Source organism: Littorina saxatilis, linkage group LG1 (assembly GCF_037325665.1).
Source record: "Littorina saxatilis isolate snail1 linkage group LG1, US_GU_Lsax_2.0, whole genome shotgun sequence".
In the NCBI taxonomy this organism is placed as follows: Eukaryota; Metazoa; Mollusca; class Gastropoda; order Littorinimorpha; family Littorinidae; genus Littorina; species Littorina saxatilis.
In genome coordinates, this window is record NC_090245.1 from 50,635,386 (window position 1) to 50,650,362 (window position 14,977).

At 38.4% G+C, this 14,977-nt stretch overlaps 1 protein-coding gene across 11 annotated transcripts in view; it reads right to left on the bottom strand.

Annotated features, from left to right (window-relative positions):
* Nucleotides 1-4,089: 4,089 nt before the first annotated feature.
* LOC138973116 (CCR4-NOT transcription complex subunit 1-like) overlaps nt 4,090-14,977 on the bottom strand; it is an 84,378-nt gene continuing 73,490 nt past the window's right edge. For all 11 annotated transcript variants that reach the window (XM_070345841.1, XM_070345849.1, XM_070345811.1 and 8 more), the window contains 3 exons: nt 9,638-9,770; nt 8,798-8,932; nt 4,090-8,154 (listed from right to left, as the gene is read on the bottom strand). In XM_070345841.1, the coding sequence (XP_070201942.1) occupies nt 8,079-8,154; nt 8,798-8,932; nt 9,638-9,770 (344 nt within the window). In that variant the 3' untranslated portion in view covers nt 4,090-8,078. The remainder of the gene's footprint in view (nt 8,155-8,797; nt 8,933-9,637; nt 9,771-14,977) is intronic.

Here is a 14,977-nt window from a genome sequence, read left to right on the forward strand (position 1 = left end):
TTTGAATACTGCGCTCTTATCCCCGCGGCCACTTTGCTCGCTTGAAAGTTTGAGGAAAATTAGTAAATATAAAGTGTTCAATGAGCAAATGTTCACTATACAAAGAAACAAGTCGCGTAAGGCGAAATTACTACATTTAGTCAAGCTGTGGAACTCACAGAATGAAACTGAACGTTGTCCGCCGCTAGTGCAAAAGGCAGTGAAAGTGACGAGCCTGTTTGGTGCGGTAGCGCTGTCACGTGCTTCATAGCACGCTTTACTGTACCTCTCTTCGTTTTAACTTTCTGAGCGTGTTTTTAATCCAAACATATCATATCTATATGTTTTTTGAATCAGGAACCGACAAGGAATAAGATGAAATAGTTTTTAAAACGATTTCGGAAATTTAATTATAATTTTTATATTTTTAATTTTCAGAGCTTGTTTTTAATCCGAATATAACATATTTATATGTTTTTGGAATCAGAACATGATGAAGAATACGATAAACGTAATTTTGGATCGTTTTATAAACAAGAAGGGCAAAGCCCATACGACTCACATGCTTGACCTAAACCTAGCAATGACATCATACACTAAGAACTGCTTTACACATTTTTCCTACCAAAATACATGTGACCTTGACCCAAGGTCAAGGTCATCCAAGGTCATGCAACACAAAGCTGTTAATTCAAGACATAGGAAGTACAATGGTGCTTATTGGCTCTTTCTACCATGAGATATGTCACTTTTAGTGGTTCACTACCTTATTTTGGTCACATTTCATAAGGGTCAAAGTGACCTTGACCTTGATCATATGTGACCAAATGTGTCTCATGATGAAAGCATAACATGTGCCCCACATAATTTTTAAGTTTGAAACAGTTATCTTCCATAGTTCAGGGTCAAGGTCACTTCAAAATATGTATACAATCCAACTTTGAAGAGCTCCTGTGACCTTGACCTTGAAGCAAGGTAAACCAAACTGGTATCAAAAGATGGGGCTTACTTTGCCCTATATATCATATATAGGTGAGGTATTCAATCTCAAAAACTTCAGAGAAAATGGGAAAAATGTGAAAAATAGCTGTTTTTTAGACAACATTTATGGCCCCTGCGACCTTGACCTTGAAGCAAGGTCAAGATGCTATGTATGTTTTTTGGGGCCTTGTCATCATACACCATCTTGCCAAATTTGGTTTGTTTGTTTGTTTGTTTATTTGTTGCTTAACGTCCAGCCGACTACGCAGAGCCATATCAGGACGAGGAAGGGGGGGATGAAGGGGGCCACTTGTCAAGCGATTCCTGTTTACAAATGCACTAACCCATTACTTGTGTCCCAGCAGGCTTTAGTAAAACTAAATTAATACCTACTGGAAGATTACCAGTTTCCAGTATGTTAAAATAGGCTTAACCTATCTACTGCTGGACTTACATCAGAACACTAACAGATTAAACTATACATGAATCGCGAGACAAGCGGCAAGAGAAGAGATTTTTGGAAGAAATACAGGTGAATGAGCAAGAAGGCAGAAAAAAGAAAAGAATTCATGAAGAAAAAGAGAGCATGACAGGAAAGAGGAACCAAAAATCTACCTAACAGCAAACTAGAAAGCTCCTGCGGTTCCAAAAACAGGAGGGGCTTTTAATTTCATAACCGCAGTGCCCCACTGCGGGACCAAATTTGGTACTGATAGACTGAATAGTGTCCAAGAAATATCCAACGTTAAAGTTTTCCGGACGGACGGACGGACGGACGACTCGGGTGAGTACATAGACTCACTTTTGCTTCGCATGTGAGTCAAAAATTAATTTTAATTACAATTTTCAAATTTTTAATGACAAAGTCATTAATTAATTTGTAAGCCTCCATGCTGAAATGCAATACCGAAGTCCGGCCTTCGTCGAAGATTGCTTTGCTAAAATTTCAATCAATTTGATTGAAAATTGAGGGTGTGACAGTGCCGCCTCAACTTTTACAAAAAGCCGGATATGACGTCATAAAAGACATTTATCGAAAATGAAAAAAACGTCTGGGGATATCATACCCAGGAACTCTCATGTAAAATTTCATAAAGATCGGTCCAGTAGTTTACTGTGAATCGCTCTACACACACACATGCAGACACACACACACACACATACACCACGACCCTCGTCTCGATTCCTCCTCTATGTTAAAACATTTAGTCAAAACTTGACTCAATGTAAAAAGAAAAAAACATGGATCGGTGCTTGGACCACATTATAACTTACTTACACAGCGCAATCACAATTCAAACATTTCACTTCTTAGTGTGCAGTTATAAATCACAGTAATAAAACTATCCGATGAACATGTATATATATAGTTATGTACATATTTACATATATATAGAGGTTTTTGTTGTTGCTTTCCCCCCCCCCCCCCCCCCCTTTTTTACATTTAGTCAAGTTTTTTAGTAAATGTTTTAACATAGAGGGGGGAATCGAGACGAGGGTGGTGGTGTATGTGTGTGTGTGTGTGTGTGTGTGTCTGTGTGTGTGTGTAGAGCGATTCAGACTAAACTACTGGGCCGATCTTTATGAAATTTGACATGAGAGGTCCTGGGAATGTTATCCCCGGACGTTTTTTTTCTTTTTTTCGAAAAATGTCTTTGATGACGTCATATCCGGCTTTTTGTAAAAGTTGAGGCGGCACTGTCACACCCTCATTTTTCAATCAAATTAATTGAAATTTTGGCCAAGCAATCTTTGACGAAGGCCGGACTTCGGTACGCGGTATTGCATTTCAGTTTGGTGGCTTAAAAATTCATTAATGACTTTGGTCATAAAAAATCTGAAAATTGTAAACAAATATAAAACGATCCAAAATTACGTTCATCTTATTCTTCATCATTTTCTGATTCCAAAAACATATAAATATGTTATATTTGGATTAAAAACAAGCTCTGAAAATTAAAAATATAAAAATTATGATTAAAATTAAATTTCCGAAATCGTTTCAAAAACTATTTCATCTTATTCCTTGTCGGTTCCTGATTCCAAAAACATATAGATATGATATGTTTGGATTAAAAACACGCTCAGAAAGTTAAAACGAAGAGAGGTACAGTAAAGCGTGCTCCTATGAAGCACAGCGCAACCGCTGCCGCGCCAAACAGGCTCGTCACTTTCACTGCCGTTTGCACTAGCGGCGGACTACGTTCAGTTTCATTCTGTGAGTTCCACAGCTTGACTAAATGTAGTAATTTCGCCTTACGCGACTTGTTTTTCTCTCATTCAGACACACACACACACACACATGAAAACGCGCACAAAATGAAACAGACGTGATAATCGCTCTGTGATCCAGACACCCTTTCTTGTTCAGATTTCGTGGTTTATTTAACCCCTGAACCATCGTCAACCCGTGTGATCCACTTTATTTTTTTTCACAATTTAGTCATCAGTTTGTGATTTCAATGCAACTGGCTGTATCTGCAATAGCACGTTATTGTGTACCTCTGATTTTAAAACGCAAGAAATGGCTGCGAATCACACGAACTTGTCGGCGGCGGCTGGCTTCAAAGATAGCGAGCGCTATGCAGAAAAATCATCTGCTTTGAGACACGACCTTTCGTGACCCTGTTTCCGGGCTATCTTTTTTTAAACTTTCAAAACTTCGAATTGTACTGATCTTGTCTTGATGAAAAAAGAAATCTTTTATGATTTAAGAATGTTTGTGTTACAAGCTGTCAATTTATTATTTAGATTTTTAAAGTTAGTTCTAGCGCCAAAACAAGGCGCCTGATTGTAGATCAGACGGTCCACGAAAATAAATTCTTTGAAAATTTCACTCTCGACGGAAAGCGGTCAGGATGTTCCCGTTCGATGAGCGTTCAAATGGAAGGGTGTTTGTACTGTGTGTAAAAGCCTGACAGTATCTGTAATGGTTTAGGGGAGGCTTACTGTGCCTTTAAGAATAGCAATCTTTAGCTCGGCATACCAAGTGCTCTTCAAACGTTGCAGTTGGCAGCTACGGGAATTCAAAGGTAGACACTTTGATTATTCAAAATTATATTCTATAAATTTCATATACTGCTATAGTCATACCAATTTCCAACATACAAACTGAACTCGGACTCCTACTTCAATGCAGCAAAATAATTTTATTTACAGTTACACTCACACATCAAGAAAAAAAACAGAAAACTACAAACAAATAAAATTGTTCCACAAAAAAAGGGGAAGTAAAAACAAAAAATACACAACACACTTTCCAGTCCAGAAAAACCTGATTTATACACAACAACTTGCTCCAAAGGGAGAAAGACAACATTGTGCAAGTTTCGTTCAACAAGTATGAAACACACACCCACACGCACACAGGCAGCTGACAGCAGTGTGTTCTCAGCTGCGAGTCGCAGCTAAATCTATAAAACAATCAAGTCAAACATCACAACTGCTCACTTTCTTGCAGAGAACACCACCTTCATCCTGCCATGTGGAATATGAACAATAACACTGCAGGCCGCTTTCTCTGACTTTCAGCGTCAGAGGGCAGCGTGTGCACGGTAACATGACTTATAATAATGTACACTGGGACCAGAGAGGTGCGTGGAGAAAAATGGTGAATGATATATGATCATAAATATATACACTTTTTGCAAAGGCAGAGACAAGGTTTTGCACTTTTTTCTTTCAGTTTTTCTCCTTTTTCGTTTTTTTTTTCTCCACTTTTGCTTTTTGGGTCAAATGCACCAATCTCACCAAAAATATAGTCTGGTTTTTGAGTACTCTTACTCTCTCCACACAATACACACAAGTTCCACCAAAAAAAACAGGCTCCACTTAATCACAAGAACTCAACAACAAAAATACTGGCAATCAAATTCAAGCATTATCCTTCTCTTATTGTTGGATGTATCGCACGCTATACTCCACATTCTAAGCAGCTCACAAACCAGGCTCAAACGCAAAACAAATAGCACATCAGGACACTTTGGAAACCAACAATTACTAGATCTTAAATACCACCAGCATCATTACCAGAGCTGGACTCCAAGTTTAGCATTGGCGAACGACAAGAAGAAGAAAACTAGATCTTAAACTAACGAGTGGAAATTTGAAAAAAGTTCTTAAAAATGAAGCACAAAAACAATTTCTAAAAGTTACCAAAAAAGAAAAAAACAAAGACTGCTCAAGTAATATTACACATGAAAAAATCAGAGAGAATGACAACAGCAAAAAACAACAACTATAAAGTGTTTCAACCATTAAATTGAATACAATAAATATATATATATCATTCAAGATGATGCATCTCAAATATACTTCTCTTCAATGGTATAATAGTCAACTCCCCGAATCTTAACTGACAATATCTGATATACTCCTTTCAGAGCTCAAGGCAAGAATATTTGAACAGCTACGGTGCTGGGAGTGGGACAAGGTGAAAACAATATAACCCACATCATTTTCAAATGTTCCTCTTTCACAAGAACTTTTTTCTCAGAGTGAGCAACTGTTCGCACAGCCATCTGCAAACCTGTTTTCTGTGGCGCGTCTCAAAACTTCAGCCTTCTAAGTGTTTGCAAATACTTTCAAATGTTCGTGTTCATGTTCCACCCTTGAGTTTCAGTACTGTAGAGGTGCACGTATCAAATTCTGTACACATCCCTATTTCATCTTATAGGTCCACTGTTTCTATGCGATGGAAAAGAGCAAGTGTTACTGGCTGTAAGAGACAGAAGCAGGAAGACTGGAATTTCTTAAAACTTTCTTCAGCACCAGGGGGCGACAAACACTGGTGGTTACTTTACTTTCTTTATTTGGTGTTTAACGTCGTTTTCAACCACGAAGGATTATATCGCGACGGGGAAAGGGGGAAGATGGGATAGAGCCACTTGTCAATTGTTTCTTGTTCACAAAAGCACTAATCAAAAATTTGCTCCAGGGGCTTGCAACGTAGTACAATATATTACCTTACTGGGAGAATGCAAGTTTCCAGTACAAAGGACTTAACATTTCTTACATACTGCTTGACTAAAATCTTTACAAAAATTGACTATATTATATACAAGAAACATTTAACAAGGGTAAAAGGAGAAACAGAATCCGTTAGTCGCCTCTTACGACATGCTGGGGAGCATCGGGTAAATTCTTCCCCCTAACCCGCAGGGGGGTGGTGGTTACTGAAAGCATATTATCTTAAATGTTTTTGACATTTATTTAAAAGAGAGAAACACTTTGACTCCTCAAGCAGCAAAATCAAAAATGACACAACTAGTTGTCGCTGGTGTCACACCTAAGCCATAGAGATTTTGCAAGGAGCGAACATTAAAAAGTAAAGTTAAAAAAACTGAAGGACAGAGTTTTAAGTTTAAACGCAAGAAAAACTTTAGAAGCATATCAGTAAAGAAGAACTCAGGGCAAACGCGGCCTTCCCCTCTGAAAAAAACGTCCCGTCATATTTCTTCAGACTTACTTTCACCAGTTCCTGACACATAAAGCTACGCATTTCTTTTGAACTACAAAATAACCGATCACATTAGACACAGAACGTCGGCTGAACTACATTCTTACCTGTAAATTTGTACCAACAGTTCACAAGTTACAACGCTGTACATCTTCTTCATGCGACAACATCTAACCTAACATCCCCTGTTAACATTTAAACAACGAAAGCAACTTTCTTCCGCATAAATTCTCATCCCTGAAATGTTTCTCTGGTTTTGGGAGTGGGGGGGGTGGGTGGGGGCTGGGAGAGGGAGATGTACAGTCACTGTCAGGATTGGCACACCCATTAACACAGTCACCGACACAAAAATCCACACTGAATCACGATGAAATTTATAAACTGCATGTAACAATACTCCAGAAGATAAAAGAAAAAAATATGTCATATGCACCGGTGACTAGGCGACAAATTGCAAGGAAATGTCAAACCATGCGCAAACTGAAGAGAAATTTGTTGTTTTGACTCTGTGTTTCACACACCGGGCACTTTAGAAATTAAGAGATAATAAAATGACTTTAAAGTTTCAACTCTTAATAATAACATGCCGTTGAAAAAAAAGTCTGTATCTTACTGCAAATTACAATCCTAAGACAATAAAATGCAGTAGATTAACCTCATGTACTTTTCACAAAATAAATGCATTTCATAGGGTTGGGCCTTTCCCTCAGTGCTGCCGAACTGTGTATAATAGCCTGGGATGGAAAACTTCATGGTAATGTGTGTCTTTCCTTTTTTCCCAAAAATGTATCAATGAAATATTTTCTCTGTGTCAGTGATGACCCTCACAATCAACAACCAGGAGTCTGAGAAAACATGTGTCAAGGTTTCCTTCAAATACAACAATCAAAGTATGCATGAAGTACACTTTCTTAAATGCTCTTACTTTTCAGATGATTCACTTTTTCTGCCTAGAAAAGCCAAGAAAGTATCACTTTGGTTTTTCACATTGTTTTGCTTCATTTTCATTTTACCAATTGGGCAGAATTGTATGCACAAGGAACTTTGCATTTATCGTAATCCAGGGTCCAAAACCTTTCAAGGTCTTCTTATAAAAAAGATCACTTCCACCAATCATTGTACAATTCTAAAAAAATGAGCAAAATATTCCTGTTTCTTTCAAATCCTTAGGCACTACTTCAAGAGCCTGACACATCGGCCAGAGCTCTTTCACAATTCTTCACGACCTTCCATCTTCACATTTCAGCCAACAATTTCTTCTCCTTGTTTCAGTGTCAGTTGAATATGCACATGCTGTTGTTTGAAATCCTGCAAGGTTCAATCGGTTCCTTGCTTGCAGTTTCTGCAGACTTTTTCTGAAATGCTGGCTAAACCCACAACAAGACAAGCTTTTGTAAAAAGTCAAATCCTCAAATTTGTAATCCGCCATTGTAATTGTCCTGAAGTTTCTGCAAAATCTGTTTGCCTTCTTCACAAATTGTGGTCCAGTGTTGAGCCACAAGCAAGTCAAACAATATAGTCCAGTCGTGACGTGGAGTTTGTGGAAACATGTGGCATGGTGTGGAGACAAGTCCTCTTCTTGTTCCTCAAGTTGAAGTCAGACAAACAAACGTCTCTGTGCAACTGCAAGACCACAGAGACATTTGGCAGCTGTCTTTTTCTAGTGAACCTCCGTGGTTTCTGGCTCTCTCATGTTGCCCTTCAGCGTGCATGAACGGGCCACACTTTCAAACAGCCTGAAAGTGAAAAAGGAAGGGTAAATTGCAAATCTAAACAACAAGATGATTGTCAGTGAAAACAAAGTTGAAAAACAAAAGAAATCGGTACTCACTAACACAAAGACAGCACAGATAAAGACTTTTCAAAAGAAATCGGTACTCACTAACACAAAGACAGCACAGATAAAGACTTTTCAAAAGAAATCGGTACTCACTAACACAAAGACAGCACAGATAAAGACTTTTCAAAAGAAATCGGTACTGTGTTGTCTTTATGTAGGTGAGTATCGATTTCTTTTGATTATCAATCAAATTGTAAATCTGGCCTTATCAATAAAAAGAAATTACAATGGCTTGCACCCTCACACATACATAAATACTGAGTTTATTTATTTTTCAATAATTTCTTGAGTTGACCAAAAGGCAGAGGAAAGTTTGCAATGTAAATTGAGCTTATTTTTCAATCTGAGAAGTACAATGAAAAGTATGACATTAAAGTTAGCTCACTTTAACATTTCAACAGCACAATGGAGAGCATGCAGCTTACGTAATGGAAATCATGAGCCTTAGTTTTCAATCTCAGCAGCACTGTCTTAAGAAAGCTTCTATCATGGAAATCCTGAAACTAAGCAAAGGAAAATGATGCAAAACTGAGGCTTACTTTTCAATCTCAGGAGCGCAGTGGACAAAGTCATGGTTCCAGAACTTGAAGGACGGGTTCTTGATGAGCTCGATGAAGGTGATCAGGAGGCCCCAGGGATGAGGTCTGTTCACAATCAACCGTTCCAGCAACACCCTGCAAGTGTAGCACCGACAACGTTTTAGTTCATGAGAAGCACAAAAAAAAGTATGGTTCCGGTGTCACGAACTGAAAACTCTGCCTGAACAATCCTTCTCATTGCAGTCAATGCGCATGCGCTAACATGGGGAGATTAATCAGGTCGTGAACAACCTAACCCTAACCCTTACCCTAATCCTAACCCAAATCCTAACCCTAACCCAAACCCATGGTTCGTTCGGTCAAAGGGTCGCATTTTTTAAGTCCAAGATTGGCGCATGCGCATTGACCGCAATGAGAAGGATTGTTCAGCAGAGGTTTCAGTTCGTGACACCGGCATCAGTGACATGATTTCTCTCTGGTCTCAAAGATAACCAGAAGCACAAAACAAAACAAAACAGAAACCAAAAAAACGGTGAAGGTACTGGCAGACCTTTCCATGTGCTGTATGGTGATCATGAATCGTACCCACAGATGTTGCCTGAGGTGTCAAGTTTGGCCGGAGAGCACACAGACAAAAGTACACATTCTTCTTCTCTGTAGGTGTACCTATCCAGTTAAACCTAAAACGGAGCCTGCCAGCAAACCTAAGACAAATAAAAAATAAAATTTTAAAAAGCCAGACAGCCAGTCAGTGATGACCAGCCAGACAACCAGCCAGCCAACCAGACATATTCACACATAGTAAGCTAGACAACCAGCCAGCTAGATGTGTGTACCCACCTGGTGATCTGTTCCTGCACCGCCTCAGTGTGGGCCTGAGCGAAGAGGTAGAGCAGGCAACAGCTGAAGTAGTGTGTGTGGCTGTTGGGGTACCTCAGCTGGTTGGAGATGGCCGTCAGGAACAGGTAGCGCCCTGCACACACGCACACAGGTAAGGCTAGGGTCAGAGAATCACTTCAGCAAAAGACTAACAAGTCGCGTAAGGCAAAATTACTACATTTAGTCAAGCTGTCAAACTCACGGGATGAAACTGAACGCACTGTATTTTTTCACCAAGACAGTACAGCTTCGTCAATCCCCGCGTGAAGGAAATCGCTCACCTCCCACGTGCAAAACGTAGTGATCTTGACACGCTGAAATGCAATACCAAAGTCCGGGCTTCGTCGAAGATTACTTGACCAAAATTTCAACCAATTTGGTTGAAAAATGAGAGCGTAACAGTGCCGCCTCAACTTTCACGAAAAGCCGGATATGACGTCATCAAAGACATTTATTAAAAAAATGAAAACAAGAAGGGCAAAGCCCATACGACTCACATGCTTGACCTTGACATGACCTTGACCTTCAGCTAAACCTAGCAATGACATCATACACTAAGAACTGCTTTACACATTTTTCCTACCAAAATACATGTGACCTTGACCCAAGGTCAAGGTCATCCAAGGTCATGCAACACAAAGCTGTTAATTCAAGACATAAGAAGTACAATGGTGCTTATTGGCTCTTTCTACCATGAGATATGGTCACTTTTAGTGGTTCAGTACCTTATTTTGGTCACATTTCATAAGGGTCAAAGTGACCTTGACCTTGATCATATGTGACCAAATGTGTCTCATGATGAAAGCATAACATGTGCCCCACATAATTTTTAAGTTTGAAACAGTTATCTTCCATAGTTCAGGGTCAAGGTCACTTCAAAATATGTATACAATCCAACTTTGAAGAGCTCCTGTGACCTTGACGCAAGGTAAACCAAACTGGTATCAAAAGATGGGGCTTACTTTGCCCTATATATCATATATAGGTGAGGTATTAAATCTCAAAAACTTCAGAGAAAATGGGAAAAATGTGAAAAATAGCTGTTTTTTAGAAAACATTTATGGCCCCTGCGACCTTGACCTTGAAGCAAGGTCAAGATGCTATGTATGTTTTTTAGGGCCTTGTCATCATACACCATCTTGCCAAATTTGGTACTGATAGACTGAATAGTGTCCAAGAAATATCCAACGTTAAAGTTTTCCGGGCGGATGGACGGCCGGACGGACGGACGGACGGACAGACGACTCGGGTGAGTACATAGACTCACTTTTGCTTCGCATGTGAGTCAAAAATGTCTGGAGATACCATACTCAGGATCTCTCATGTCAAGTTTCATGAAGATCGGTCCAGTAGTTTTCTCTGAATCGCTCTACACACACACACACACACACCACACCCTCGTCTCGATTCCCCCCTCTACGTTAAAACATTTAGTCAAAACTTGACTAAATATAAAAACCACCACCCAAAGGTAGTTGCCTCTATTTGACCTATATTTTCCACAGAAGAGAAGTTGAAGGCTTGTGACTCTCACAAAGTCTCCTGAGCATGGTTGGATCAAAACTTCCTTGATGACCTTCATTGTCAGCTAAAGGAAATCATCCTTAACAGCAATGTGGATAAAAAATATGACATTTAGAGCATTGTTTTCTTGAGGTCCCCGGATAAAACTTCTAGCTCCGAAATAGTACCCTTTACTTTTAGAAAAACAGGATGTTTGCCAAGTTACTGTATCTCTCAGACTAAATGTTAAAAGCTGCAGCTGTTTTTGATGTTTCAAAGATAAGACACAGAAGAATGTTTTGAGGACAAGACCCAGAAGAACGTTTCAAAGACAAAGCACAGAAAAATATTTCAAAAACAAAACACAGAAGAATGTTTCAAAGACAAAGCACAGAAGAATATTTCAAAGACAAGACACAGAAGAACGTTTTAACGACAAGACCCAGAAGAACGTTTCAAAGACAAAACACAGAAGAATGTTTCAAAGACAAAACACAGAAGAATGTTCCAAAGACAAAACACAGAAGAATGTTTCAAAGACAAAACACAGAAGAATGTTCCAAAGACAAAACACAGAAGAATGTTTCAAAGACAAGACACAGAAGAATGTTTTAACGACAAGACACAGAAGAATGTTTTAACGACAAGACACAGAAGAATGTTTTAACGACAAGACACAGAAGAATGTTTTAACGACAAGACAGAGAAGAATGTTTTAACGACAAGACACAGAAGAATGTTTTAACGACAAGACACAGAAGAATGTTTTAACGACAAGACACAGAAGAATGTTTCAAAGACAAGACACAGAAGAACGTTTCAAAGACAAGACACAGAAGAATGTTTTAACGACAAGACACAGAAGAACGTTTTAACGACAAGACACAGAAGAATGTTTTAACGACAAGACACAGAAGAACGTTTTAACGACAAGACACAGAAGAATGTTTCAAAGACAAGACACAGAAGAACGTTTCAAAGACAAGACACAGAAGAATGTTTTAACGACAAGACACAGAAGAATGTTTTAACGACAAGACACAGAAGAACGTTTCAAAGACAAGACACAGAAGAACGTTTCAAAGACAAGACACAGAAGAACGTTTCAAAGACAAGACACAGAAGAATGTTTTAACGACAAGACACAGAAGAATGTTTTAACGACAAGACACAGAAGAACGTTTCAAAGACAAGACACAGAAGAACGTTTTAACGACAAGACACAGAAGAATGTTTGAAAGACAAGACACAGAAGAACGTTTTAACGACAAGACACAGAAGAATGTTTGAAAGACAAGACACAGAAGAACGTTTTAACGACAAGACACAGAAGAATGTTTTAACGACAAGACACAGAAGAATGTTCCAAAGACAAGACACAGAAGAATGTTTTAACGGCAAGACACAGAAGAATGTTTTAACGACAAGACACAGAAGAATGTTTTAACGACAAGACACAGAAGAACGTTTTAACGACAAGACACAGAAGAATGTTTTAACGACAAGACACAGAAGAATGTTTGAAAGACAAGACACAGAAGAATGTTCCAAAGACAAGACACAGAAGAATGTTTTAACGACAAGACACAGAAGAATGTTTTAACGACAAGACACAGAAGAATGTTTGAAAGACAAGACACAGAAGAATGTTCCAAAGACAAGACACAGAAGAATGTTTTAACGACAAGACACAGAAGAATGTTTTAACGACAAGACACAGAAGAATGTTTTAACGACAAGACACAGAAGAACGTTTTAACGACAAGACACAGAAGAATGTTTCAAAGACAAGACACAGAAGAATGTTTTAACGACAAGACACAGAAGAACGTTTTAACGACAAGACACAGAAGAACGTTTTAACGACAAGACACAGAAGAACGTTTTAACGACAAGACACAGAAGAATGTTTTAACGACAAGACACAGAAGAATGTTTTAACGACAAGACACAGAAGAATGTTCCAAAGACAAGACACAGAAGAACGTTTTAACGACAAGACACAGAAGAATGTTTTAACGACAAGACACAGAAGAATGTTTTAACGACAAGACACAGAAGAATGTTTTAACGACAAGACACAGAAGAATGTTTTAACGACAAGACACAGAAGAATGTTTTAACGACAAGACACAGAAGAATGTTTCAAAGACAAGACACAGAAGAATGTTTTAACGACAAGACACAGAAGAATGTTTTAACGACAAGACACAGAAGAACGTTTTAACGACAAGACACAGAAGAATGTTTTAACGACAAGACACAGAAGAATGTTTTAACGACAAGACACAGAAGAATGTTTTAACGACAAGACACAGAAGAATGTTTCAAAGACAAGACACAGAAGAATGTTTTAACGACAAGACAGAGAAGAATGTTTTAACGACAAGACAGAGAAGAATGTTTTAACGACAAGACAGAGAAGAATGTTTTAACGACAAGACAGAGAAGAATGTTTTAACGACAAGACAGAGAAGAATGTTTCAAAGACAAGACACAGAAGAATGTTTTAACGACAAGACAGAGAAGAATGTTTTAACGACAAGACAGAGAAGAATGTTTTAACGACAAGACAGAGAAGAATGTTTTAACGACAAGACAGAGAAGAATGTTTTAACGACAAGACAGAGAAGAATGTTTTAACGACAAGACACAGAAGAATGTTTTAACGACAAGACAGAGAAGAATGTTTTAACGACAAGACACAGAAGAATGTTTTAACGACAAGACACAGAAGAATGTTTTAACGACAAGACACAGAAGAATGTTTTAACGACAAGACACAGAAGAATGTTTTAACGACAAGACACAGAAGAATGTTTTAACGACAAGACACAGAAGAATGTTCCAAAGACAAGACACAGAAGAACGTTTTAACGACAAGACACAGAAGAATGTTTTAACGACAAGACACAGAAGAACGTTTTAACGACAAGACACAGAAGAATGTTTTAACGACAAGACACAGAAGAATGTTTTAACGACAAGACACAGAAGAATGTTTTAACGACAAGACACAGAAGAATGTTTTAACGACAAGACACAGAAGAATGTTTTAACGACAAGACACAGAAGAACGTTTTAACGACAAGACACAGAAGAATGTTTTAACGACAAGACACAGAAGAATGTTTTAACGACAAGACACAGAAGAATGTTCCAAAGACAAGACACAGAAGAACGTTTTAACGACAAGACACAGAAGAATGTTTTAACGACAAGACACAGAAGAATGTTTCAAAGACAAGACACAGAAGAACGTTTTAACGACAAGACACAGAAGAATGTTTTAACGACAAGACACAGAAGAATGTTCCAAAGACAAGACACAGAAGAACGTTTTAACGACAAGACACAGAAGAATGTTTTAACGACAAGACACAGAAGAATGTTCCAAAGACAAGACACAGAAGAATGTTTTAACGACAAGACAGAGAAGAATGTTTTAACGACAAGACACAGAAGAATGTTTTAACGACAAGACAGAGAAGAATGTTTTAACGACAAGACACAGAAGAATGTTTTAACGACAAGACAGAGAAGAATGTTTTAACGACAAGACACAGAAGAATGTTTTAACGACAAGACACAGAAGAATGTTTTAACGACAAGACACAGAAGAATGTTTTAACGACAAGACACAGAAGAATGTTTTAACGACAAGACACAGAAGAATGTTTCAAAGACAAGACACAGAAGAATGTTTCAAAGACAAGACACAGAAGAATGTTTTAACGACAAGACACAGAAGAACGTTTTAACGACAAGACACAGAAGAATGTTTCAAAGAAAAGACAC